Source organism: Carassius auratus, unplaced genomic scaffold, assembly GCF_003368295.1.
Source record: "Carassius auratus strain Wakin unplaced genomic scaffold, ASM336829v1 scaf_tig00028507, whole genome shotgun sequence".
Taxonomy (NCBI): Eukaryota; Metazoa; Chordata; class Actinopteri; order Cypriniformes; family Cyprinidae; genus Carassius; species Carassius auratus.
Genome location: NW_020525698.1, coordinates 66,244 through 91,871, shown reverse-complemented (window position 1 = coordinate 91,871; position 25,628 = coordinate 66,244). Strand labels below are relative to the sequence as shown.

At 36.0% G+C, this 25,628-nt stretch overlaps 2 protein-coding genes across 4 annotated transcripts; both read left to right on the top strand.

The window, feature by feature from the left end:
* The first annotated feature begins 5,858 nt into the window (after window positions 1–5,858).
* On the top strand, window positions 5,859–17,785 carry LOC113079540 (hyaluronidase-2-like). Of its 3 annotated transcripts, none has more exons than XM_026251774.1 (4): window positions 5,859–5,943; window positions 9,457–10,432; window positions 15,609–15,698; window positions 16,883–17,785. In XM_026251774.1, the coding sequence occupies exons 2-4, from the start codon at window positions 9,464–9,466 to the stop codon at window positions 17,267–17,269; spliced, it is 1,446 nt and encodes a 481-aa protein (XP_026107559.1). In that variant the 5' UTR covers window positions 5,859–5,943; window positions 9,457–9,463; the 3' UTR covers window positions 17,270–17,785. The 3 variants fall into 3 exon arrangements, with proteins under 3 accessions (XP_026107559.1, XP_026107561.1, XP_026107558.1); XM_026251776.1 differs by lacking the exon at window positions 5,859–5,943 and adding an exon at window positions 8,553–8,884; XM_026251773.1 differs by lacking the exon at window positions 5,859–5,943 and adding an exon at window positions 8,554–8,782.
* Window positions 17,786–19,852: 2,067 nt separating this feature from the next.
* LOC113079541 (protein ABHD14A) lies at window positions 19,853–25,198 on the top strand. The gene is made up of 5 exons (XM_026251777.1): window positions 19,853–19,967; window positions 20,338–20,615; window positions 22,340–22,455; window positions 22,553–22,788; window positions 22,878–25,198. The coding sequence occupies exons 2-5, from the start codon at window positions 20,341–20,343 to the stop codon at window positions 23,058–23,060; spliced, it is 810 nt and encodes a 269-aa protein (XP_026107562.1). The 5' UTR covers window positions 19,853–19,967; window positions 20,338–20,340; the 3' UTR covers window positions 23,061–25,198.
* Window positions 25,199–25,628: the final 430 nt, after the last annotated feature.

Sequence of the window (25,628 nt, the reverse complement as noted above, 5' to 3'; positions counted from 1 at the left end):
TCTACTCAAGCTCTATTGTTCTTTCCACAGGACTAAAATCAACTTTTGCCTGGTTTCCTTAACAATGTTCCACCCACAAACAAAAGAGCTTGCTATCTTCTGCTGTAGGAAACTCTTATTATTACGAAGACTGTTTTCCAGCAATGAAAATCTCTGAGCTGAACCGAGGCACTGGCAGAAGCTCAGGAAAATCATTTGGACCTGTGGGAAGCCATATTTCTAGGATTATTGCTAAATCAAGCCTCATTATTGCTTGAAGAGATTTGAACAAATGGCTAACACTAAAGTCACATACAACATAAAACAAAGGACGATCAAGTTTCAATAATCATGTATGACAGTAAGATAAGGAAGAGTACAACTATTACGATAACAAACCACTGATCTACAATAGAGATCTGTAATAAAAAATTTGTAATCACTTTAAAAACGATTTTTTTTTCGAACTGATGAATGAGGAAAGTACTAACTGCTAAAAAATGCATCCTGTTTTAAAGAGAATGTTAGCGCACTTAAACAGAACGCTAACATGTGTTGATTGATGCTAAGTAGACTTTATCTAGCTCCTCCCCTTTTCAACGCTGCGGTAGTTGTCCTCAGTTTCAGTATTGGCAAATTAGCAATTGTGTTGCCAAATTAAGCAACTTTTTATACACCCTAGCTAATTTTCTTGCAAAAGCATCTAGCATCAAATTGAGCCATTTTTAAAATTTATTTGCCAACTTTTAGCAACTTTTGAAGTTATTCAGACAATAAAAAGGCACCATTTTCTATCCAAATTACATAAAAAGAGGAAACCAAAGATGCCTAGCAGTATACATATCACATGAATTGAGTTAGCTGCTATTTGCAATTGTTGAATTTAATAATAATTTAATAATTGTTAATTTATGATGCTCTTTGTTAGTAGCTTGTACCTGTGATTGTTGATCAATTAGTACACTGTAAGGAAAAATGGAAACGATACTAGTAATTTTCCAGGACATTATCCATTGTAGCCCTGTAACCCAAAAACACAGTGAGTAATTTATAATGCAGGTAATAAAAAAAAAATATAAAAAAAAACTCTTTCAAAAAATTCTTTCAAATTACCGTAGTAGATTGTGCCCTGTTTTTACAGACTTTTCTCAGAGTGTAGCATTTTAACTACTTAAAACACTGCTTTAAGCATAATTGTCAAAAAGGTGTAGTTTCTAGTTTACAATCTATTAAATATTTTTTAAATTGTAATAAAAAATGTGCAAGCGTTCAATAATACAACGTATTTAAAAAAAAGTTATTTATATTTTAATAATATATTAGGAATATTATTTTACAAAGAAATCTAAATTACCTGTTTTTATTTTTTTGCTGAGATTTGATGTTACAGTTTTGCGTCATGATTACGCAATGACGTTATCGCGAAATGACATCTCAACATCTTTTAGCAACAAATCAACCTTAAGTTAGCAACTATGTCTGAAAATTAGTTAGTTGGCAACATGTTGTTCTCTTAGTTCAGAGGCCTTAAGTATTAAAACGGTTTAAGTGTTTTACACTACATTAATGATTTTTCATATCATTTTGGCTTGTTGTAAGTGATAAATTGAGTGAATAATTCCCATCATAGACACTTTGGGTGGGATTTACTGACTCCATCCAGAACAGCCACCTAGCAACCATTTAGAACAAGTTACCACATAGCAATGAGGTATTAACCACTTAAGAACATTTTAACAAGCAGATAACATGTTGAGCAGTTTTCTTTAGCAAATCTTTCTTCAGAAAATGTAAAGATCTCATTAATCAAATTTTTTATGACATTGATTTTGTAATGAATCTTCATTCCATGTCCATGATTCCATCTTTAAAGAGCCATGGTCACAGACCCACCCATAGTCCAAATTGGGGACATTTATTCCCACTTGGTTTTCCGAAGATTAGCTGCGATTTCCTTAGAGACACCAAAAATGAGCCGTGATGACTTTTAGCTGCTGTGCCTGGAGCCTCATAATCTCTATCATATGAGTTACTCAAACTACTTCAGTGCATCTGAAACAATTTCATATCCCAGATCTGCAATCAAAACTCCCACGTATGAACTGACGCAGAATAACAACATACCGGTAAATGCTTCCCTCCATCTCAGCTGCACAGCTGCTTTTAGCATTAGAAGAGAGTTTCTACCAGTGGTTTACAGATTCAATTTGCACTTAATTTCATACCGATGTTACAGTGCACACTTGTATGTTATAAAATATGATTGAAATTACAACTTTTCTGTGCAGAGGTTGGAGAGAATTGAATTGAAACATGGTCAAATGTGTTAACTGACACTGAGAGTACTACACTTTTACGGTTGGATGTTTACTGGTATAGGTGAAAAAACTGTGGAGTATGCCAACCAGTTCTGACGAGAAAAACACAAGTATTTTATGGATTTCATACAAATTTGTACAATGCGATTCACAGGAAAATATCAAATTTGTAATAAAAATCAAGAATGAAGATGAGCCCATTAAAGCTGCGGTAGGGAACTTTTGACGCTCTAGCGGTTAATAAACAGAACTGCTTGCATCTTGTAGCCGGAACTACTTCTCTCTGTTTATGTCTATGAAGAATCACAAAGGTACTGGGTTACTCCGCCGCGGTACCCCCGAAGCAATCTAAAATAGTCTGAATATAAACACTTATTATAGGTGCACCCTAGTGATTCAGGACAAGCTAAAAACACGGTTTGGAAAATGGATTCATGGTGTACTCACTTATTATATACATTTTTCTACATTTTGAACACAAACAAAGTTACGGACCGCAGCTCTGATTGGTTGTTTCTTAACGGGAGCGATGTATTTTCTGCCAATGGCAATAGGACCACTGGGAGGAGCCGGAGGAGCTTGATTTTTTCACAGATTATCTGTCTCATATTCTACTGTCAGGACATAATGACAGGTTTAACAAATATGTAAAAAATATATTTTTACAAAAGTTACCTACTGCAGCTTTAACTCACCCCGCAATGTGCATAGGCAAAAAAACATACAATAAACTCATACGAATTTGCCAAATTAAAACATATCGCACACTAGTGTTACTTTAGGATCACTGAGATGCTATTATAGGTTTTATTTATGTTCATTCCAGTTAACAAAAAATTTGTTTTTTTATGGTTTAGTTAGCTATAATATCCCTGCTGTACACTGTTTCAGGTATGATTTTAATGGTTTGCAGAATGCAGTACTCGGAGCACAGCTGTTGAGAGAGTGTGCAGGGCTGATCCATCAACACCAACCAGTCCTCTACTTAATCGCTCTCAGATGAGTCTCAATAACTGAAACCTCAGGCTCATTAGGCAACAGCGTTCATGTATCTCATGTGAGCAGGAATGTTCCAAACTCTCAGTTGTGCCGTAAAAGTTCACTGACACAGGAAACAAGTCAGTGAAAGTGTGTGACTTTAAAGAAGTAGTTCACCCAGAAATTCAAATGTGCCGAAGATCTTCTCATTCTCAGGCCATGCAAGATACAGATGAGTTTGTTTACATTTAGCAGATGCTTTTATCCAAAGCGATTTACAGTGCATTCAGGCTAACAATTTTTCTCCTAACATGTGTTCTCTGGGATTCGAACCCACAACCTTGTGCTTGTTAAACACAATGCTCTACCACTTGAGCTACAGGAACACTTCAGGGTATACATTTTTTTAACCAGTATGCGTGTTCCCTGGGAATCGAACCCACAACATTTTGCGCCGCTAACGCAATAATCCACACCACTCCAGTCCATCAGTTACCATCCTGTGAAGCGAAAAGCTGCGTGTTTTTAAGAAACAAATCCATCATCGGTGCGTTTTTAATTTCAGTCTGTTGCCAGCTAAAATACAAATCCCCTGTCTATAATATTGCTCACTCAAAACAATATCTAGAAGTGTTTATGTTCACATACTTGCCTTGGGTTTATTTAAGTTAAGTTGACTGAAACATGTCAAAAGGTGAAAGGAGTTCTTTAGCCAAGTGTCCAGGCTGCTCCTCTACATGCTAAAATAGGACAATAAATATTTGGAATTAATAAATATAAATTGTAGTATTAATAATAAATGTCCCTTAACATTAAAATAATATTATAAAAATATTCTAATATTAGTTAAAATACAACTAATAATAATTTGCACACTGTTCCTTTAAGGAACTAAAAAAGTCCAGTTCTTATGTGTCCCTTTCTGTCAGAACAGCATGTGTGATTATAATCAGATATCAGTGTTTTTCTATCCATTTTTTAAATAAAGCTGCGGGGTATTGCTGAGCTCAAGGGTTTTAAGGATTCAGTCTCTCTTAGTTTTTACTTACAGAGTCCGCAGAGAAGAGGAAACAAGAGAAAGGGATGGAGAGCAGTCAGCTGTGTTTACTGGCTTGGTCAAACACGATGATCGCTTCGCTCAGACCTAGGAGGTCAGTTATCGATCTTCTGATTAGCGAAGACAGAGCTGATTGATTTTTGCTCAGGGATTCATCACTCTACACAAGCCTGTAAGACTGCACTGACGTCACCGTTTAAACCATGAGCCAAAATTTGTTTAGGAGTTTTTGTGCTATGAACATGAGTTATAATTCAAATTGAGTAGCTTGTCAGGGTTTTTTCCTATTCACTTTCAATTTTCTCAGCAGCTTTTTACTGACCTGGGCAACCAACATAGCAAACAATGAGATGTAGCTTGTACAGATGTCACGATTTTTGTATGGTATATATGGCAATATTTTGAAAAATAAAAATAAAATGTTGTCAATAGTGTAGCAATGTATGCGCTAACCAAGCAAATTTCGAAATCTGCTTGGTGAAAATCTTTTGCCCTCACGCAAAATTCTTGTTTGTGAAGATTACTATTAAAATTAATCTATTCAGCCTCCTTTTATTCTTTGATACAGTAGTAATACAAAGGTGGACTTGGGCATATAATATACTGACCCTGACTGTGTGGATGCATGCTGTTTTTGCTTTAAAAATTCATATGACTGTCAAATGAATTATGACATAATGTGTTCTCTATGAGGCACCGACCCAGTTCCTATTAAATAAATTTAATTTAATCATATATATATTTATCATACATAATTACACATTTGCAGAGAAAGTTTTTGACAGCTCCATCTATATCCTTGGTTCATAAGAGGCTGTTTGGCTGGGGCCATGTTTTGAACAATTTTGCAAGGCAACTTTTTATTACCATTGTTTCTTTGGCACTTTCCCATTGAAAATGGGTAACAAATTTATCTCTGGATTATTTAGATCTGTCTTGGGCCCGGTGTCTCACCTGGTTGCCCATTACTGCAACATTAACCAAAGTTGCCCCATGTATCATTAGCCTAAGGGGTCTGTGTTCCCAAACAAATGATACAATAGTGGTTTTGGACTTATAATATACTGACACCTACTGGTGTGGATGCATGACATTTTTGCTTTAATAATGAAATTCATGACCTTAAGTGTTGCTAGTGCCATGTTCTTCTGTATTTTTTTTAAGAACTTTTAATTTCTTCAGCTATAAATCTTTTTAATTAACATTCTCATCTCTATCTCTGTCACACCATCTCTAGTTCTATTACTTTCGCAATGATTTATACGTTTATCATACCTTATGTTCTGCACAGCGGTGGGAGTCTTCTACATCACCCTGCCAACCAGAACTGGGATCTGCATGGGCTGTCCCGCAGGGGCTGATCTGAGATCAGTCTAAAGCACTCAAATCCAATCCTCAATCATGATAAGATCAAAGTCTGGCTGGTGGGTGAGATGGGCAGGATTAAATGTGAAGGAGGTACAGGGGTGTGGTCTCTCCCAGATCAAAACTGTGGGTCTCTCTCAAATCAGCTGTGCATTCAGTGACAGGCGAGCTGACGCAGGTGCACATCTACATGTAGAGACAACTGAGGACGTCTGTCTGCTGGGAGAGGGATAACCTTTACGCACAGTAAGTAGACACTTTCATTTAAAGTGGCATAAGAAAAAAAATTATGAATAAAAATATGTAAAACATTAATATATTTTGCGTTTTAAGCTACCTTTAAAATATAACGGATGCAGCTTACCATATGGAAAATATGGAAAAAACATGGTATGTGTAAAAATATATATACTGTAAAGGTTTTCAATTCTGTCATCATTTACTCACCATGGTGCCATTTCAAAAACATATGATTGTCTTTTTTCGTAGAATGGAAAAGGAGACGCTCAGTAGATTGTCCAGGCTGCTCTTTTCCTTACAATAAAAGTAAATGGGGACTGCAGTTTTCAAGGGCAGAAAAAAATAAATACTATAAAAGTAGTCCATGTGGTTTATGCTTTACATTATAAGTCTTGAAGTCATGCAATCAATAAAAACTACATTCAAGTCACTTTCATTTCCCTTCGCCTTGGATGTGAAATCACAAATGCACTTGGGAATTTTTTTTCAACATTTTGAGCAAAGTTTAACGTCATTTAATTTAGCATTAACTACTTTTCAAATCGTTTTCAGACCTCAGCATCTCCAGTCCCGAATTCACTTTCATTGTGTATATAGAAAATATTGTCCAGTTCCATTTTTAAGTGAATTGTTACTTTAAGCCATAACCATTTTTATTTTAGTACCATTACTATACTATCGTATAGTATTTATTAATATTCTGGATTATTCATTTTCATTTTATTTGAAGTTAGTCATTTTTTGTGTTCGTTTTATTTAAGTTTTCCTTTTTATATATTTTTATTTATTTAGTTTTAGTCATTTAAGTACTTAAACTAAACAAAATATAAAATGGTTCTTTCTCAACTAACTTAATAAAATAAGTTTTTTTCTTTTCTATTATATTTATTTCTTTTAACATTCCATTTATTTCAATTCACAGAAATATATTTTTCCACTTTTCATTTTTAGTCTCAATTAACAGGCCATGACACTCAATCATTTTAACATTAGGGAACAAACACCTGTCAAAGTCAGATGGAGAGTTTTTTCATGTTTTTACGTCACGTAATTAGACATTAGTGGTGAAAACCACTCGCAGCTGTACGCTCTGTTCTTATTAGAGTCTGTAAGGGTCTGTGTTGGCTCTTACAGTCCTTTATTAGTACAAGATGTGTTTAAGTAATGAGGTATTCCGCCTGGAGCAGGGACTCGTCCGGAATGTCTTCATGCCTCCCGCTGAGGACGGAATTAAACATACACACCGCATTCGTCATTCGAGCGAGAAATGCACTGCTATACTACTCACCAAAGCATATTTTCAATTCGAGATGAAGTGTCAAAACTATCTTGATTCCATTTGTGACGTTTTCATGACATCTGCCCTTCAAAGGCAACATGAAAGGTGACCCCTTTGGCCTGCAGCTGTGGGTGGTTTTCCTTCTGTGCGCCCTTTCCACTTTCCCACTAATGTAGACCTCAGAAGTCCTATAGCACTGACCGCAACATGTCATTACACCCATCTTCACTGTAACACATGGAAACCAGGTCCTTCCTGGAGGCCTTTATGTTCTGTAGGCGTCCTATAGGGATTCATAGTTTGAGGCTTTTGTTCGTGAAACAGTAAAAACCAAGTGGGTTAATCTGTTACACGCGGTGAAATATGTTTGCGTGCAGAGCATGGTGAGATATTTTGAGGTGCTAAGTTTTCCACACATTCATCTGTGTGGGTTCATTCACAAATATTCAGCAGTTTTAATTAAGTCAGCACACTGGATGGTCCCATGGTGCCACAGGAAACTGCTCTGCCCTGCGGTCAGCTGACTTCCTGTATGTCAGTGGTTGATGCCAGTTCCGCCAACACCATGTTGCGCAATGCAATGTTTGGCTTATTTTGCAGTTTTAATGTACTGTTTTAAAAGTTAATGTTGTTAATCTAAGCTCTAGTTATTTTTAAAGCTAACTGCATTGAAGCTTTTTCAGAGTAGCCAAGTCTTATAAAATAAATTATGGTAATTGAATTAATGGTAATGTAATTAAAAAAGTATAATGGCATTTCCAATGAATCCTGTTTAGAAACATGGTATTAACGTGAAACATGTCTATAAAAAAACATGGTGGGCTACTATAATGATACCGTGTTCAAAAACAACAGTAGCTAATGTTAGGCTACCTCAGTAATTTTTGATAATCAGTCTTTAGTCATGCTGTAGTTTTACCCACATAAAGTGGGAAAAAATCAATAGAGTTAAGAAAGGAAAGGACAGGAAATAGAGAATTTCATTCTCCGACTGATTTCGGAGTGAAACGTGATATATGTATAATGGCTCTGGAGTCTGGACTCCTGAAGGTCTCTCAAGCTCAGTTCGGTAGAAACGCTTCTTCATCCCCAGCGGAGAATTCGGACTAAACCAACTCGCCATGTAGGGGGACAGGGGGCATATTTTTAAGAGATCTACTGCTTGTACACCCAAAGTAACGACTTCAGCACTTTATATAGACATAATGTGGTATGTCATATCGTGTTACATCGATTGGGCTCAATATGTAATGTTACAGAATAGCAAATGTCGTCATATATACCAACTCGCACCCCTTCATCCACAAGTACATTTATCAATCTGAGGGCCGAAATCCGCACACATTGAATCACTGTTCCAGATGAGCAGGCTGGGGAGCTACTGACTGAACGCGAACGGGGCGTTTCAAAGACACAGAAACTGTGATCATAGATTGTGTTGAAATAGCCATCGGGATTTTATAGTTATGAGGTGTTGGCATCCGCTGGATGGATGGGTGGAAGCTACGTGGTAGTTCATGAGTGATCGGACCGGTGTGCTGAACGGGTTTAGTCTGATCTATACAGGTCTGTGTCTCCTCTAACAGATTACAGTTAGTTCGTGTAACGTTAACTTTTCTAGAATGTGAAGCGGAAGCGGGGTTGTAACACGCAACGATGATCCGAATCGTATGTATGAAACAAAGTTTAAACGTTCTGTGGAATGCTTATTGTTTGTTTGCTTTTGTTTTATTTGGAATGTCAGAACTGCGTTCTAATAATTCTAAGGCCATGGGTTAGATTCCCAGCGATCACATGTAACGTTAGGCTAAATGTATGTTAGAAGCATTTGACAAAAGTTTAAACAATGGCTGAATGTAAATATTCTCATTTATTTGTGACTATGATGACTATTTTAATGCTTGCAGAGCATGGTATTGTGCAAGTAGTTGTTTGTATTAATAGATATATTTGTTTCCTTCCTTTAAAAGTTCCTTTAAAACTTTTTTACTCAGCATGGTTCTAACAAAGCCAAGGTCGTAGGTTTGATTCCCATGAAATGTGTTCTTTAAATATACAGTGATGTATTTATATTTTTTTTATCCTTAAATTGTGCAAAATTCATAACTGTATTTGTTAATATATGTATGATGCACCAATGAACCAACTGCATATGAAATGATGTTTTTTTTCCCCATGCTCTAGAACACACAAAGTGAGTTTGAAATTGTGTTAATTGTAGTGGTTTGCTGTATTCTTAGGTCTGAAATGAGAAACATCACGGGTCTCTTTGGGGCGACCCGACTTCAGTGGGTCTCCTGGCTGAGACTCTTACTTTTGATGCTGTTTTGGACCTGTTTAAAAGCACAACAGTTAAAAAACACTAGATGGCCGCTGTATTCCGGCAAGCCGTTGCTGTTGGCCTGGAACGCCCCTACAGAAGACTGTAGACCCCGTCATGATGTCGCCTTCCAGTTGGATCAATTCCAAATAGTGGCTTCACCGAATGAGGGCTTCACCAAGCAAAACCTCACCATCTTCTATCACGACCGTTTAGGTTTGTACCCTTATTTTGAGGCAGACGGCACTCCAGTCAACGACGGCCTACCGCAGACCGCCAGTCTCGTGCAACACCTAGAAAGGATGCCGGAAGGGCTCAAGAAGTACATCAAGGACCCGACGGTGAAAGGTCTTGCTGTAATCGACTGGGAAGAGTGGCGGCCCCTCTGGATACGTAACTGGGGCACTAAAGACATTTACCGCAATCATTCGCGACGGTTAGTCGCTGAGAAAAACCCAACTTGGCCTCAAGACCAGGTGGCCAAAGTGGCCCAGCAAGAGTTCGAGCTTTCTGCACGCAAGTTTATGTTGGAGACGCTTCGAACAGCTAAGAGCTTACGACCCCAACAGCTTTGGGGTTTCTACCTCTTTCCTGATTGTTACAATCACAAGAGCAACACGGGACTCTGTCCGGACGTGGAGGTGAAAAGGAACAACGAACTGCAGTGGCTGTGGACGGAGAGTACAGCTCTGTATCCTTCCATATACATGGCTAAAGGGCTGAAGGACCAACCGGCTGGACGCCAGTTCGTACGCAACAGGGTCAAGGAGGGCATGAGGTTGGCATCTGTTGGGAACGGGTCGGCCAGGCCTGTGTTTATCTACACGCGGCCCACTTACCAAATCAATCTTCCAGGTTCTAACGGCAACCCTTCTGATCTCCTGCTGATGTCAGAGGTGAGATTTTCGTAAGATGACGCTTGGTGTGGCAGTGTTTGATTTTCCTCAAAACGAGTGGAAACCAGTGTGGGCACATGTTTGTTAAAGATGATCTGAACTATAAGTAGTTGTGCACAACATATTGGTATTGTGTTAGTTATTGGGCAATACTACAGTTTTTGTTTTGAATTTATGGATATCGGCCACGGGTGATACTTGGTGTTTTATTGTTGCTTATGGTTATGTGCTCTATTTCTACTTTTAGATTAGCTTTTACTTTATCTGATGCTCGCTGCAAGTTCATCTTGTAAAAAATAATAATAATGCTATTAATTTAACCATAATGACAAATTTAGCAGCTCTCCAAATGAATATCCATTTTTATCCTTTATACTATAAAAATTGTGAGGACTAAACTTGTGGTATTTAACATAATTGTTTTAAAAATTTCAGTTCATTTACTTTAAGAATAAATTATTATTTTAAGATAAAATAGTTTGGAATTGTAATTTTTATGCCAGAAATCATTATGATATTAAGTAAAGATCCGATATTTTGTACATTTCCTACCGTAAAAATATTAAATTCGTAATTTTTGTTTAGTAATATGCAATGCTAAGGACTTCATTTGGACAACTTTAATGACAAATTTCTCAATATTTGGATTTTTTTTTTTTTTTACTATCAGATTCCAGATATTCAAATACTTGTATCTTTTTATTTTTTAAGGATTAGTTGTAAATAATGAAAAAATACTAATACTAATATTTAAAATGAATACTTTAAATATAGCCTCTTTTAGTACCTTTTCTGTATTATTAAATTATTAAACTAAGCATGAAACACAATACTTATAAAAAAAAAAATACTACATTCTACCAGTTCAACATTACATGCATGATGTATGGTATGAAAGATTATAGTCATTTTGAGATTTGCATTTACATTTTACAGTCTAAAATGATAAGATTACATTTTACATTGTTAAATTATAAATGTTTTAAATATAAAGTGGATTAAAATTAGCATTAACAATTAAATATCTAGTTAACACATTTCTTATTTTGGCCGATAACCAATATGGTCAACCGATATACCGATATATTGTGTAGCCTTGCTAAAATCTCTCATAAAATCTAGTCATTTAATTGATATTTAAATCTAAAGGAACACTTTTTGTAGGTTCCTGAGGTGAGTAACCTGAGATGAGTCTTTGCACAATTCAAATGCACAACCTTTTGGACACCAGCCCAGATCTTTATCCACAAAAAATACCAGAGGCAAAAGCCAAAACTTGAGCTACAATTGTCCAGCCGAATCGATCTTTGTGATGGTATGTTGACTTCTGCCACTGTTTGAAGGAAGTTCAGATGTTCCCAAGGTGTTTATATTATTTTTAGGACTGCTGTGTCAAGGTGTGTTTTTCCTGGAATTGAGCAATGTTCCCAATGCAATGTAGGTGCAGAGAATTTAAACAGACTGATATATGTCATGGCTTGTCCTAAATATAACAATCACACATGCAGAATCTTCTCCGCTTTCTGGAGAAAAAAGACTCATCTGTGTTTCACATTGAGTCTCATTGGCATATATATATATATATATATATATATATATATATATATATATATATATATATATATATATATATATATGCGCCAACGAGATCTTGTGGAAAAAAATGTGTGTGTGTGTGTACTGTATATATAAAATTTTTTTCAATTGAGGTTTATAAGCCTTCATCATCTGTAAGCTGAATAAATAAGCTTTCCATTGACGTATGGTTTGTTAAGACAGGCAAATATTTGGTGAAATATTACTATTTGAAAATCGGGAATCTAATGGTGCAAAATGTTTTTGATGTTAAGAAAATAAATGTAAAATTTGTCTACATGATGGTCCTTAGCAATGCATATTACTAATCAAAAATTAAGTTTTGCTGTATTTGTGGTATGAAATTTATGAAATATCTTAATGGAACATGATCTTTACGTAATATCCTAACGATTTTTGGCATTAAAAAAAAAACTATAATTTTGATCGTTACAATGTTTTGTTTGCTATTGCTACAAATATACCCCAGCGACTTTTGTGCTCCAGGGTCACAAATATCAAATGAAAAATTAAATGACACTTTATATTTGTATAGTAATATTAATAATAATATACTGTTAGTTATTTATAAATAATATAATGATATTAATAATATTATTTATATTACTAGTACTAATTTTCAAAATATTATTTTGAAATAAATGATTACTTAAATTACAACAAAATAAATAAAAATAAAACAATTGTTGTTGTAATTTTGTGTCTTAGTGTGAACGCCCCGTTACATCTAATCTAGGGATGCTGATAAATATCGCCCGGCATTACTGGCAAAATGCGCATTAAATATCGGGCGATATTTATCATGCATCCCTAAATCATACCACACCTAGTTAGCAGTCCTTAACTAACTGTTCATACAGACATCAGCGCAGGTCACATGACACATCTGTGACGTCTGTAAAACTGTCCTTAAAGTCTGTAGAGTACTTCTGGTCTGTCTGGAGGCTGAAGATCACATGACATCTTCTGGACGTGTCCATGTTTCGGGGTGGTGGTTGTTTGTGTTTGATCTCCAGATTCCCAGCACATGTGACGTGTATGTGTGTGTGTGTGTGTGTGTGTGAGGGAATGACTGAGGTTTTGGTGTTCGTCAGACGTGTGTGGAGAGTCTGAGCGCTGCCAAGTTTAAAAATACAAGCCAAACCACCAAGCCCAGCACATCTCCGAGAGGAACCCCACACTTGAGCCACAACACACTCCTTGTGGAAAGAGTTTCTTGAGACATTGGAGTCTGAGTTCATCACATGTGAATTAACAGCCTTATGTAAGACAGTACAGGCTTCTTTCATCTGAATAAACTCTGCTGTAAAAGCTTCACTAATTACACTTAACGCAAATGTAACCGAATACGTTTTACGGCACTCTAAGTTCAAACAATTCACCACAACACTGTGATATATTTTAGTTTACATTAACATTGAGTCATTTAGCAGATGCTTTTATCCAAAGCGACCTACAAATGAGGACAATAGAAAAATTTAAACTAACAAAAGAGCAATAAAATACAAGTGCTTTGTTTTGTTGCTTTTTAATATACAAATATATGTACAACATACACACATACATATATACATATTTATATGTGTGTATGTGTGTGTATATACTAGGGTTTGGTGATCATATCTCTGCATTTTTGGGCCGATTTGTGAAATCCGATATATATCGGATCTGTATTTACAAAATCTGTATTTAATATCTATTTATTTCGCTTACTGCCTAATGTTGTCCAACAAAACAATACATTGCCTATTAAAGGCCATGAAAACAAATAAAGTTAATGTAACCATGTCAGCCTTTATATTATGTGCAAAAAGGGTTAAAACCACATTTCATTCTAAAGTTGTAACGTTACGATCTAAAAACAAAAATAAGGCTTTTAAAGCAGAAGTTAAATTCACGAAACTAAAAAGGAAATTAAAAGAGAACAAAAGCACAGAGTTGTGTTAGGCTATTTTGATTATTACATTGCAGTTTCTTTAAAATTGCCAAAAATAAATGCTATATAAAATAAATACTATTATAATTGTTTTTTAATAAGTGCTTTCAAATGATTAATCGCATCTAAACTAAGTTTTTGTGTACATAATATGTGTGTGTACGGTTTATTTGTTATGTATATATAAATACACAAACATACATGTATATATTTAAGACAAATATGTAAAATATATGTTTATTTAACCAGAAAAAGATCTCTGAGATCAAAAATCTCTTTCACAGGAGTGTCCTGGCCAAAATGTGCAGCAGTACAATCAATTCCATCACAGATAAACATCACACAAACAGATTAAAAACACTTAAAAGCAGTTGCATATAGTTAGATCAACTTCCATTTGTCGGATAACTGATTTGAAATGGTCTAGAGTCAGCAGATTTTCTAATTTTAATTTAGATTGGAGGAAATTCCAATCAAACGGCGCTGCATACATAAAAGACTTCTTACCTAGCTCAGTTCGGGTAAAAGGAACAGAAAGAGTATAAAAGTTTTGTGAACGAAGAAAATAATTATTGATAATTTTCTGTTGCATAAGACAACAAAGATAAGAAGGCAACAATCCCAAGATGGCTTTGTAAATAATTAAGTACCAGTGCATTTTTCTTCTGGTATACAGAGAAGGCCAACCTACTCTGTGATACAAGGTGTACACAAAAACTTATTTTAGATGCGATTAATCGCAATTAATCATTTGACAGCGCTATTTCTTTTATAATAATATAACAATTATAATGAATAATTGCCATTTTATTGTAATTACTAATATTATTATTTTTTAGTATTACATATGCTATTATCATTGCTCTTGTAAGGTTATATACTATAATATAAAATGTATAATTATTAATTATGATTATGATTAATTATGATTATGATATTATCTGTATGAATAATCAATATTGATGTAGTGCTATATATATATAGAGAGAGAGAGAGAGGTAATGGATGGTAATGTTAATTGTCATTTTATTTCACAATATAATTATTTATATAATAATTTATTATATTTAATTATTCTTATTTTCATTGCAATAATAAAAAACAAACAAACCAACTTTGCCTGAGTAAAATATGACAGACATAATGTAAACGTAGTGAGGAACTAAAAGTAGTTTTCCCGTTGTGAGTTGATCCACAGTATTTCTGTCGTTCATTTATCAAGCAAAAAGTTTGACTGTAGAAGGAATTGACGTCAGCGTCTGTGGAACAAGAGGTGAAGCAGTTCAACAAACCCAAAGAGTGAACGAGTGCTTGTCACTAATGTAATGAAAAGGCTGAAGACAAAGTGTGTGGTCAAGAAAGAGAAGAATGAAGTCTTTGTCGTCGTTCATCACCGATGTCACTCGTCACAAATATACAAACGGCAGAACGATTAACAAATACTCACAGACAAACTATTCACAAACACACAAGAAGCTCAAGTGTTTGGCGAGGTGATTATTTCAGAATTCAGTGACGCATGAAGCCTTATCTAAAACACCTGGTTCGCTTCCTTACTGGACCCTCACACTGAGCTGGTGCTGAGCTGACGATCCCCTCTCTCTCTCTCTCTCTCTCTCTCTCTCTCTCTCTGTCTGTGTGCAGACGGATCTGGTGTCGACCATCGGCGAGAGCGTGGCCCTGGGTGTAGCGGGCGTCATCCTCTGGGGCGACTCCAACTACGCCAGCAGTCATGTAAGTTGTGCCCTAATCAGGATATTAACTCCCCTCCTTCACATTAATTGACTTTAGGGCTCAAGTGATGTTGGTTTGTTAATGGCAGATGGAGATAAATCTGTATTCTACATAAGTCATGAGTCATGTACAATGAGTTTGTTATTATGACAGAAATAAACCCTGACAGGGTGATCAGGACTTTAACATGTGGAGGGGTCTTTTAGGATCATAATGTTCATTTGGGGACGCACAATATTTCAATAATATTGGGTGTCTGACAATATTAGTTAATATATCACATATTAATTTCCCCTATATTTATCTAACATTAATTTATTCATTTAAAAATGTCTTAATGATTTAATTAGGAAACTAGTTTTATTTTTCAGTGTTTTTTTATTTAACAGTATTTATTAAAACATTTCTTTCATCATTTGTCAGGCATTGTTCTTATTTTTTATTTATGGAGAGAATTATAAAAACTTTAAATATACATACATTTGTATTTATTTGTATATATATATATATATATATATATATATATATATATATATATATATATATATATATATATATATATAATATGTATATGTATGTGTATTTATATAATGTATATATACTGTATATATTTTTTAATATCACACATTTATATTTTTATTTATATAAATATGTAGTCATATTAAATATATTAAAATGTTTATGAATCTTAAAATGAAAATGCGTTCAAATAATAATAATAATAGTCAACTAATAATAGAATTAAAATGAGTGTGTGTGTATAATTTATAGTAAAAAGTTAAAAATAATAAAAGTTTAATATACAATACACACAATAATTTGTGTAAATATGTATATTTTGTATTTGTGTAAATATAAATGAGAATTTTATACATTGTTTTATATTTATTCATATATGTATAATTAAAATATAATAAAAAATATTAATAAAAATTTAATGGCTATTTATATAATCCTATACAAAATGTCAAAGTTACAATTATATATAACAATAAAAAAAATGGATTTTGAAACGGACACAAGGAGCAGGTATTTATTTTAAAATGCCAGTGCAGAAATTAGCCAAAGTAGATAATCATGAAATAAAATTTAAATATTGGACAATAATTTGTGTTTGTGAAAGATATTGGTCTATGTTTTTTATTAGTCATATTTGATTAATTCTTTAATCTTGTATCTTCCAGGAGGCTTGTTCCAAACTTAACGAATACCTGCGAGGGCCGTTGGGTCGCTACCTGCTTAACGTGACGTCGGCCGCCGAGCAGTGCAGTAGAAACCTCTGCAGATTTCGAGGCCGCTGCCTTCGCAAACAGCCTGACACGGACACGTACCTGCATCTCAGCCCGACCACCCACAGCATAGAGCGACTGGGAAACACGCTGAAGGTCGCGGGCCAGATGGGAGAAGAAGAGCTGAGCCGCGTGCGCGACGAGTTTCAGTGTCAGTGCTATAACGGCTACCTCGGCGACGACTGCAGCCAGACGGATGCTGGGAACAGAGCCACGCTCGTCTTAACCACGTTTTTGCAGGTTTTGCTGTTGCCGCTGCTCTTGATGGGGTTCCTGCACTGAGGACTTCGGTGGTTTGAGGTCGATTCGCCCGACTCTCTCGTCAAGAGATGCGCAACAGCAGAAAGGCCTTTTGTTCACTAGAATTTGATTAGAAATAGAGAATTTGAATGTGCGCGCTAACTCTGTGGACTGTATGTACAGCACAGCGGTGGCTCAGTTTATTTTTGGGTCGAGAGCATTGCCCCCTGTTGCATGGGAGGAAGAACTGCACCAGGAAGGAATTGTGATTTTTACTAGGTTTGTGTATCGTGTGTGTTGTCTCTGTGCATTTTTTATAAAAAGTAATTGATGTGGTGGTTTCCGCTGTCATTTGTGGCCTTTTTTTTATTACTTTGCTGCCTTTATACCTGCATAAAACCAGTTGTGACCTTATTTCTGCGGGGTGTCACATGACCAGCTCCTCAAAGGGACACGTTTTGTTACTTGCAACGCTGCTGCCTCATTAAAGCCTCACTTAGATTGAAACCTGTCTTCTGTATCACATTTCACTCTTAAATTAAAAGAAATTAGAGAAATCATTTTACATACTTTTTTTGCATCGTTTTTTACTTATTTTCATGACTTGTGCATTTTCATAATTTCTTTTTTTTTTATTCTCATAGGTATGTATTTGCTTTGTTATATGAAAAAGAAAATCATAATGATTTGTAAATTGTCATTTTATAGGCAATACAACATGGAATTAAATGTTCATTATTATAAATTATTATACTATAAATTATTAATTAATTATTATTATTATTAATCACATTAAATTAGTAATATTAAAATATGCTTGAAATAAATTTTCTGTGACAATATGTTTTTGTATTATACTATAAATGTTTGTTAAATTAATATTCACTATTAGAATTTTGAATTTGTCTTTACAGTAATAAGAATAAGGATCTAAATGGTCCTATAATTAGGTTTCTTTATTCAAAAATATACGTTTTGTCATGATTTTCTTTTAATTTGGGGTGAAATATGTTTTCAGACATGTTCTTAGACCACTGCTGGATAGTGAGGTATTTTTGAAAGTCTTGTAACAACTTCTGCCAAAAACATGAATGTAAATGTCACATCAGTGAACTGCGGTTCACACAAGAAAATATGCCTTTTAATTTTTCCGCCTAGGTTGCACAAATCTGTTTTTAGTCAGGATTTCCCCTTTAATTGCTGAACTTCTGCTCTTTATTTGCGTGGGATAAACTGGAAATGATTTATTTGTGTTTCCAGAAGGTGTTTTTTTTTTTTTCTTCCTGTAGATTTCTGTTGTTGTGTTTGTTGTAATGCCTTTTAAGGCATAGTTCACCTAAAAATGAAATTATGTCATTTATGAAATGATTTCCAAACCTGTCTGACTGCTTGCTTGTCTGGACAACAAAGCAAATAATGATAAAAATGTCATATTTGGGTGAACAGTCTCTTTAATTGATCATGTTTTGAAGACCCTCACAATTGCTACATTACACCTAAAAAGCTTAATTTTATTTTCATCCAATAGAATTTTGATACCAAATTCTGCTATATATATTTTTTATCCAGATCATTACATATAATGTGAGTTATACAAGATTAGTTGCTTTCCGGTTGAGTTTTATCAGGTGTTTGGTGACTCGTTTTATATTTTTTTTCAATAAATTTCATATTTAAAAGCGATCTCTTGCTTGTAATTTTGTATTTTAAAAGAGTAACTCCAGTACCAATGACCAAAACCATGTTGAAAAGCTGGGGTTTGTTTTATTTAAACAGGCAATTTTTACTTCAAACATTGAAAGTGATGAGACATTATTTAGGAATCTGTTTCTAAATGTCGATTTCCCCTCATCCTCACTAGCTAGTTTTTCCAGCCCTTGGTTTGTAGGTCCTGCTCCAGTTCTGAGGGGGTAGTCGACGGTGCCAAAGGGAACATTATGGGCAGACAGCACAGAAAACGCCTTGTGTTATAACTCAAACCAGACATCCAGACTCCTTTTATTCTCCCCCCTCTTCTCGTACCCCCAGCGGGGCCTTTGCTCTGGGATCTTCTGTGTGTTTGCTGCTGTGTGTGAATATAATACTGGAATCTGTGGCTCAGACTGTTGGGAATCGCACTGCAATATGGCATCCACATGTCTGAGCCAATACGTCATCGGCATGATATTACACGCAGCTCTGCTGAACAATGACACTTATTTTTCTCTTTATCCGACTAGAAAAGAAAATAAAACTATGCCATGGCCTTGTTTTCTGTTGTTTTTATGTAGCATAGTCAGGTAATAGTATCAAATGGTAATTATTATGTATTAAAGAGACAGACAGACAGATAAAGACAGACAGACAGATAGATATTATTTGAAACTATTTTATATTGCTTTTTTTTTTTCATTATTAGGTTGAGTCAGATTATAGATTGATCTTTCATCAGCATGTTTCTTCAGAGGCTCGGTGCATGTCCAAATGTGTAGTAACATGTCTTATTATCATGAGATATATAATTTCGCAACAATTGTAAAAGATTTCCACGAAAGGACAAACTTACACAAACCTCCAGGAATTACCTCGAGTCAAAAGCACCGGAACCATCGCAAACGTTCAGCTGTTTCCACACGGAACTGTTTTTGTGTGTGATGCATTAACGCCGCGCTACAGTCACTACATGCGAATTATGATCGGTCCCAAACTTTCAGACACTCATCGATTATTGGCTATTTACAGTATCTCGGCTACTTTCTAGGTGAGTACAAAATGCACGGCGTAGCTGTCATGTTTTTGCGTTCATCGGCAGGATAGCAAGCAGTACGTCTGCGCATTTTATTTCAGCGATGTTATTTAGATGTTATTTAGACTTTTATGCATCAACTAAAAACTAAAATCATGCATAGTTAGTTTTAATGTACACGTATTTCATGTAACCAGTCATGCATTTAAGAATGTCTTTCGTTTTATTTATTTATTAATTTATTTTTCTAAATGTCACCGTGTTAAAATGGAGTCTGGGGGTTTAATCTGCTGTGGTTAATGAGATTAATGGTTGTTCCTCGTGTCTGTTTGTTAAACCCAGTGTGATTGTTTTATTTGTTGTAACTGAATGGGTTTACATGCAGACGATGAATTTCTTCCGCAACCGTCTGGTGGTTTTGGGGCTGGTGTTGCTGGCCACAGTGCTGCTGTATCTGCTGCTGCCCTCCATGCGGCAGGGGAGCATGGAGCCGTCTCTGGAGGTGCAGCAGAGGATGGGGATGATCGCCGCCTCTCCTCCGCCTCCGCCGCCGCCGAACAGCGTCAACATCACGGTCAGGACCGGACAGCTGCCCGGGGACCCGCCGCTCTTCTTCAGGGAGGCTCTGCCTGTGGACAGCGCTGGGCGACAGATCGTGCCCAGGTCAGCTTACTTAATCATTTGAAATTGATTCCATAGTTATATAATGATTGTATTCAGCTGAATAGATAGACATCAGTTTTGGCTCATTATTGGCACGTTCCAAATTTATATCATAAAGCTGTTTAGAATTAAATCTGATTCGTTCTTCAGTTTGTACCCATTAAAAATCGAATTTACAGTACGTCTATGGGGCAAGGCATTGTACCAGCCCTTACAAGAATTAACTATAGTTTTATTGTAGTAAAAGTATAGTAACCATGTTTTTTTTGGCATATTGATTTCCATTTGTATAACCACAGTGTTACTATTGCAAAACCATGGTTAAAGGGTTAGTTCACCCAAACATTCTGTCATTAATTACTCACCCTCGTGTCGTTCCAAGCCAGTAAGACCTTTGTTCATATTCAGAAAACAAATTAAGATATTTAAATCTGAGAGTTATAAAATGTTATTTTTATTTTCTTTGCACACAAACAGTATTCTTGTAACATTGCAAAATTGAAGTTGAAACACTGATGTCACATGGACCGTCTTATCAATGTCCTTACTACGTTTGTGGGTCTGGGAACATTTCAGTTGTGTTGATGTCTATGCAGGGTCAGAAAGCTCTCGGATTTCATCAAAAATATCTTAATTTGTGTTCTGAAGGTGAAGGTCTTACAGGTATGGAACAACATGAGGGTCAGTCATTAATGACAGAATTGTAATTTTTTTGGTGTGAACTAACCCTTTAATTTGTGGTTATAATTAAATATTAACAAAGTTAATATTTTAAAATACATTTTACATTTTAACATTATACTATCGAATAATCATTTACTTGTTTCTCTGCACAATTATATCCTATTCCATATTGATTTAGAAAGATTTAACCTTGCATTTGCTTGCAAATCGTCTGCCTTTTTTGTAAAATATTGTGTTCACAGAGAAACGTTACATTCTCTCACAAAATATTGCGTTTCCCTGGAAATTTTGCCTTCGTTTGCACAACCTCACAAGAACCTGCATATATTGTCTAACCCTGAGAAACTTTGCATTCACTTGCAAAACTTTTGCTTTCTCGCAAAATACTGCATTTTCCCAAGAAACTTTGCTTTTGCTTTGGACAACTTTTTCATTCTCTTGCCAAAATATCATGTTTCCCCAATAAACTTTTCGCTTACTTGCAGAACCTTGTGTTCTCTTGCAAAATATTGTGTTCACAGATCAACTTTTGTGTCTTCTTGTAAAACTTTTCTTTTCTCTCAAAATATAGTTTTCCCTGGAGAAACACAGGCCCTTTTTCTTTTTTATTGTTATGTTTAATGAGAAACCTTGCTTTTGTTTGTTACCTTTGGCATCACTTACAAAATATTGTCTTCTCTTGATAGATACTTTTGTGTTTTTTTGCAAAAAATTGTGTTTCTTCGAGAAACCTTGCTGTCCCTCACAAAATCAATTTACTTTATTAATTTTGCAGAAGTTAACCTTTCGCCCTTACACGAAATTCTCAATTGTGTGGATTCGCACTGACTGGATTTAGCCTGCAAAAATGATTAGTATTAGTGCATTTTGGGTGGTTGCTTGGAAGTTTTGATAGGCAGATGAACAGATAGACAGTGGTATTTTAATGAAAACTGTAGTAACTATGGTATTTTTTTAACTTACAAAAATCTGCATACAAGTATTATGATATATTCTTAAATACCTGTACAGATTCAGCAACTGTATCTCCTCTCCATCAGGCTGCAGTTGGTGCTTCTCCATGGTCAGGCCTTCACCTCTAAAACTTGGGAGGAGTTGGGCACCCTCAGCCTGCTGGCTTCCAATGGATACCAAGCCCTCGCTCTCGATCTGCCCGGTACTTATAATTCTCTTTATTAATGTTCTTAAAATGCTCATTTTTATATGTTCAAAACATATAAAGCAGATCACTAAATCGTCTCGTTTATCTTCAGGTTTTGGGAATTCTCCGGACTCAGAGTCGGTTAAGTCGGATCAGAGTCGCGTGGACCTGCTGAAACGTTTTCTGGAGTCTCTGGGGGTGCGAGCACCAGTGTTACTGAGCCCGTCTATGAGCGGTCATTACGCCCTGCCGTTCCTCCAGAAACACAGTGCCCAGCTACACGGCTTTGTTCCCATCGCCCCCGTGGGCACACGTGGCATCACCCCACAGCAGTACCGCGACATCCAGGTGTTGTATTTCTTTTGATTCATCTCACACTTAAGAATTCCTTGATTTGAATGCTCAGTTTTGACTCTTACTTCTCATCTGTATGACAGACTCCTACTCTGGTCATATATGGAGAGTTAGATACCAATCTGGGCGCCCAATCCCATAAGAACCTGATTCAGCTGCCTCATCACACCGTGGTGAAGTTGGCAGGAGCGCGACATGCCTGTTACATGGACAAACCCCGCGAGTTCCACCGCGCTCTGCTCGACTTCCTCAGCAAACTCGAATGAGGGACGGAGAGAGTGAGAACGGATCAAACAAATATGTGAAAAAGACTTTAGGAGAGACTGAGTGAAGAAAAGACAAGAAAATGATGATCAGGACTGCAGTGTAGCTGTAAAACCAGTCCTGAAACATCACAAACACCTGAACGTTCTGTCGGCCATCCACATCTGCTCACTCCTTATAATTCCCCTGCGTGCTCCATCAAGAGATGAGGTGTAACGCTTCTTTTGTAAACATCCTTTCATCAGTTTTGACACTGTTGCATGTAATGGCCCGTTACATTGTTACATTTTCCAGCCTGAGGGTTGTTCTGTAATGCTGTTGCCAGGGATGTTCCTGTAACACAGTTAGTTGCCATGGTTTCCAGTCTAAGGGATGTTCTGTAACGCTGTTGCCATGGTTTCTGGTCTGACAGATGTTCCTGTAACATAGTTGCCATGGTTTCTTTTCTAAAAGAGTTCTGTAACTCTGTTGCCAGGAATGTTCATTTTACTCAGTTTCCATGGTTTTCAATCTGAGAGCTATTCCATAAAGCTGTTGCCATGGTTTCTGATTTGACAGATTTTCCTGTAACATAGTTGCCATGGTTTCCAGCCTGAGAGTTATTCTGTAACGTTGTTGCTGTGGTTTCCAGTCTGAAACACATTGCTGTAATTCAGCTGCCATGGCTTTCTTTCTGAGGGATGTTCCTGTAACACAGTTGCCATGGTTTCCAGTCTGACAGTTGTACCTATAACACAGTTGCCATGGTTTCTTATCTTTGGGTTGTTCCAGAGAAATGCTTGCCATGGTTTCCAACCTGTGAAATGTTCCTGTATCTAAATTTCCATGGCTTTCTTTCTGAGGGATGTACATGTAACACAGTTGCCATGGTTTCCAGACTGACATTTGTACCTATAACACCGTTGCCATTGTTTCTAATTTGACAGTTGTACCTACAACACAGTTGCCATGGTTTCCAGACTGACAGTTGTACCTATAACACAGTTGCCATGGTTTCCAGACTGACAGTTGTACCTACAACACAGATGCCATGGTTTCCAGACTGACAGTTGTACCTACAACACAGTTGCTATGGTTTCTAATTTGACAGTTGTACCTACAACACAGTTGCCATGGTTTCCAGACTGACAGTTGTACCTATAACACAGTTGCCATTGTTTCCAGACTGACAGTTGTACCTACAACACAGTTGCCATGGTTTCCAGACTGACAGTTGTACCTACAACACAGTTGCCATGGTTACTAGTCTGACATTTGCTTTCAGTAACATTGTTGCCATGGTTTCCATTCTGAGGATTGTTCTTGTAAAACACAGGTGCCATGTTTTTGGTCTTTGGCTCTTCTTATTATACAAAATTCATGGTTTACTTTCCTGTATGATGGTTGTTTTTATAATACAATTATCATGGTTTTCTGTAACAAAAAGAGTTTCATGATGGCAAAAATTAGCGTCATGGCTGTCATGACCCTTGGAAACATTTGATATGTAACTGAATTCATCAATACTACAAGAACATCTCAGAGAAGAAAACAGCATTTTCTATTTTTTTTGGCACATATTGGTTTGTCTTATTGGCATGTTAATTAATGCAGTGTGTTCACACCAGCAGCTGGCACATATATACATACATAATGTAGCACGGCATTGTGTGAATGACTCAACACATGATTTTAGAAGTGCAAAACGAGTGAAGATTTTCAGTATTGGATGCCTGTAAATTCCGTTTTACATTATCAGTAGTTGTCAGACTCATACTAGCAGTAGATTATTTCTTGCAGTAAATAGAAAATTTCCTGAGACTGTAGAGAAAAAAAAGTGTTCATTACATTACAACACCTAAAAATGTAGGTGTTCATTACATATTTATTATTGATTTCTTAAAGCTTCTACAGGACAGAAACTGTAATGTGTGTGGTATTTATGTGCTGTGGTCTGTTGTTTTGTTTGTTTATAGCTTGTAAATGTGAATATGTTTTAGAGGACTGGGAGGCACCTCTGCCCTGTAAATATTTCCAACATCAGGAATCTTCAACCTGAAGGGATCTGTCATTGGGACTGAATTCAGATTCTTGTGTGCATGGTACTGCAGTGACATGAAACATTCTTTTGTTCAATGCAAAATAAACTTCATCAACATTACGGTTTTGCATTTGTGATTTAATGGACATGCACCACAAGAGACATCAGGTTACAACCCAAAAATTGTAAGGGGTCTATATTGTAAGATCCAGTGCACTTACTGAAGTCAAAGTATATTTATCAAAATACGCAAATATGAACTAAACCACAAAATAAACCGTGGTTCTGTAAAATAAGTATGAACTACGCAAAAAGCATTTCAGTAACTACTGAATTCTTGCCGGATAATAAATAAATAATTATTACCTAACAATCCTCACGCATGATATCATGTCTGTCAAAAACTTAGGGTGGCTGTCAGTTGGAATATTAGAACAAAAACATAACTCTCACAGGCATACATCACCGAATAACTGCTGGATAATAAATAAATGATTATTACCTAACAATCCACCTCTTTTCAAATCATGTATTCATACATCATATGAAT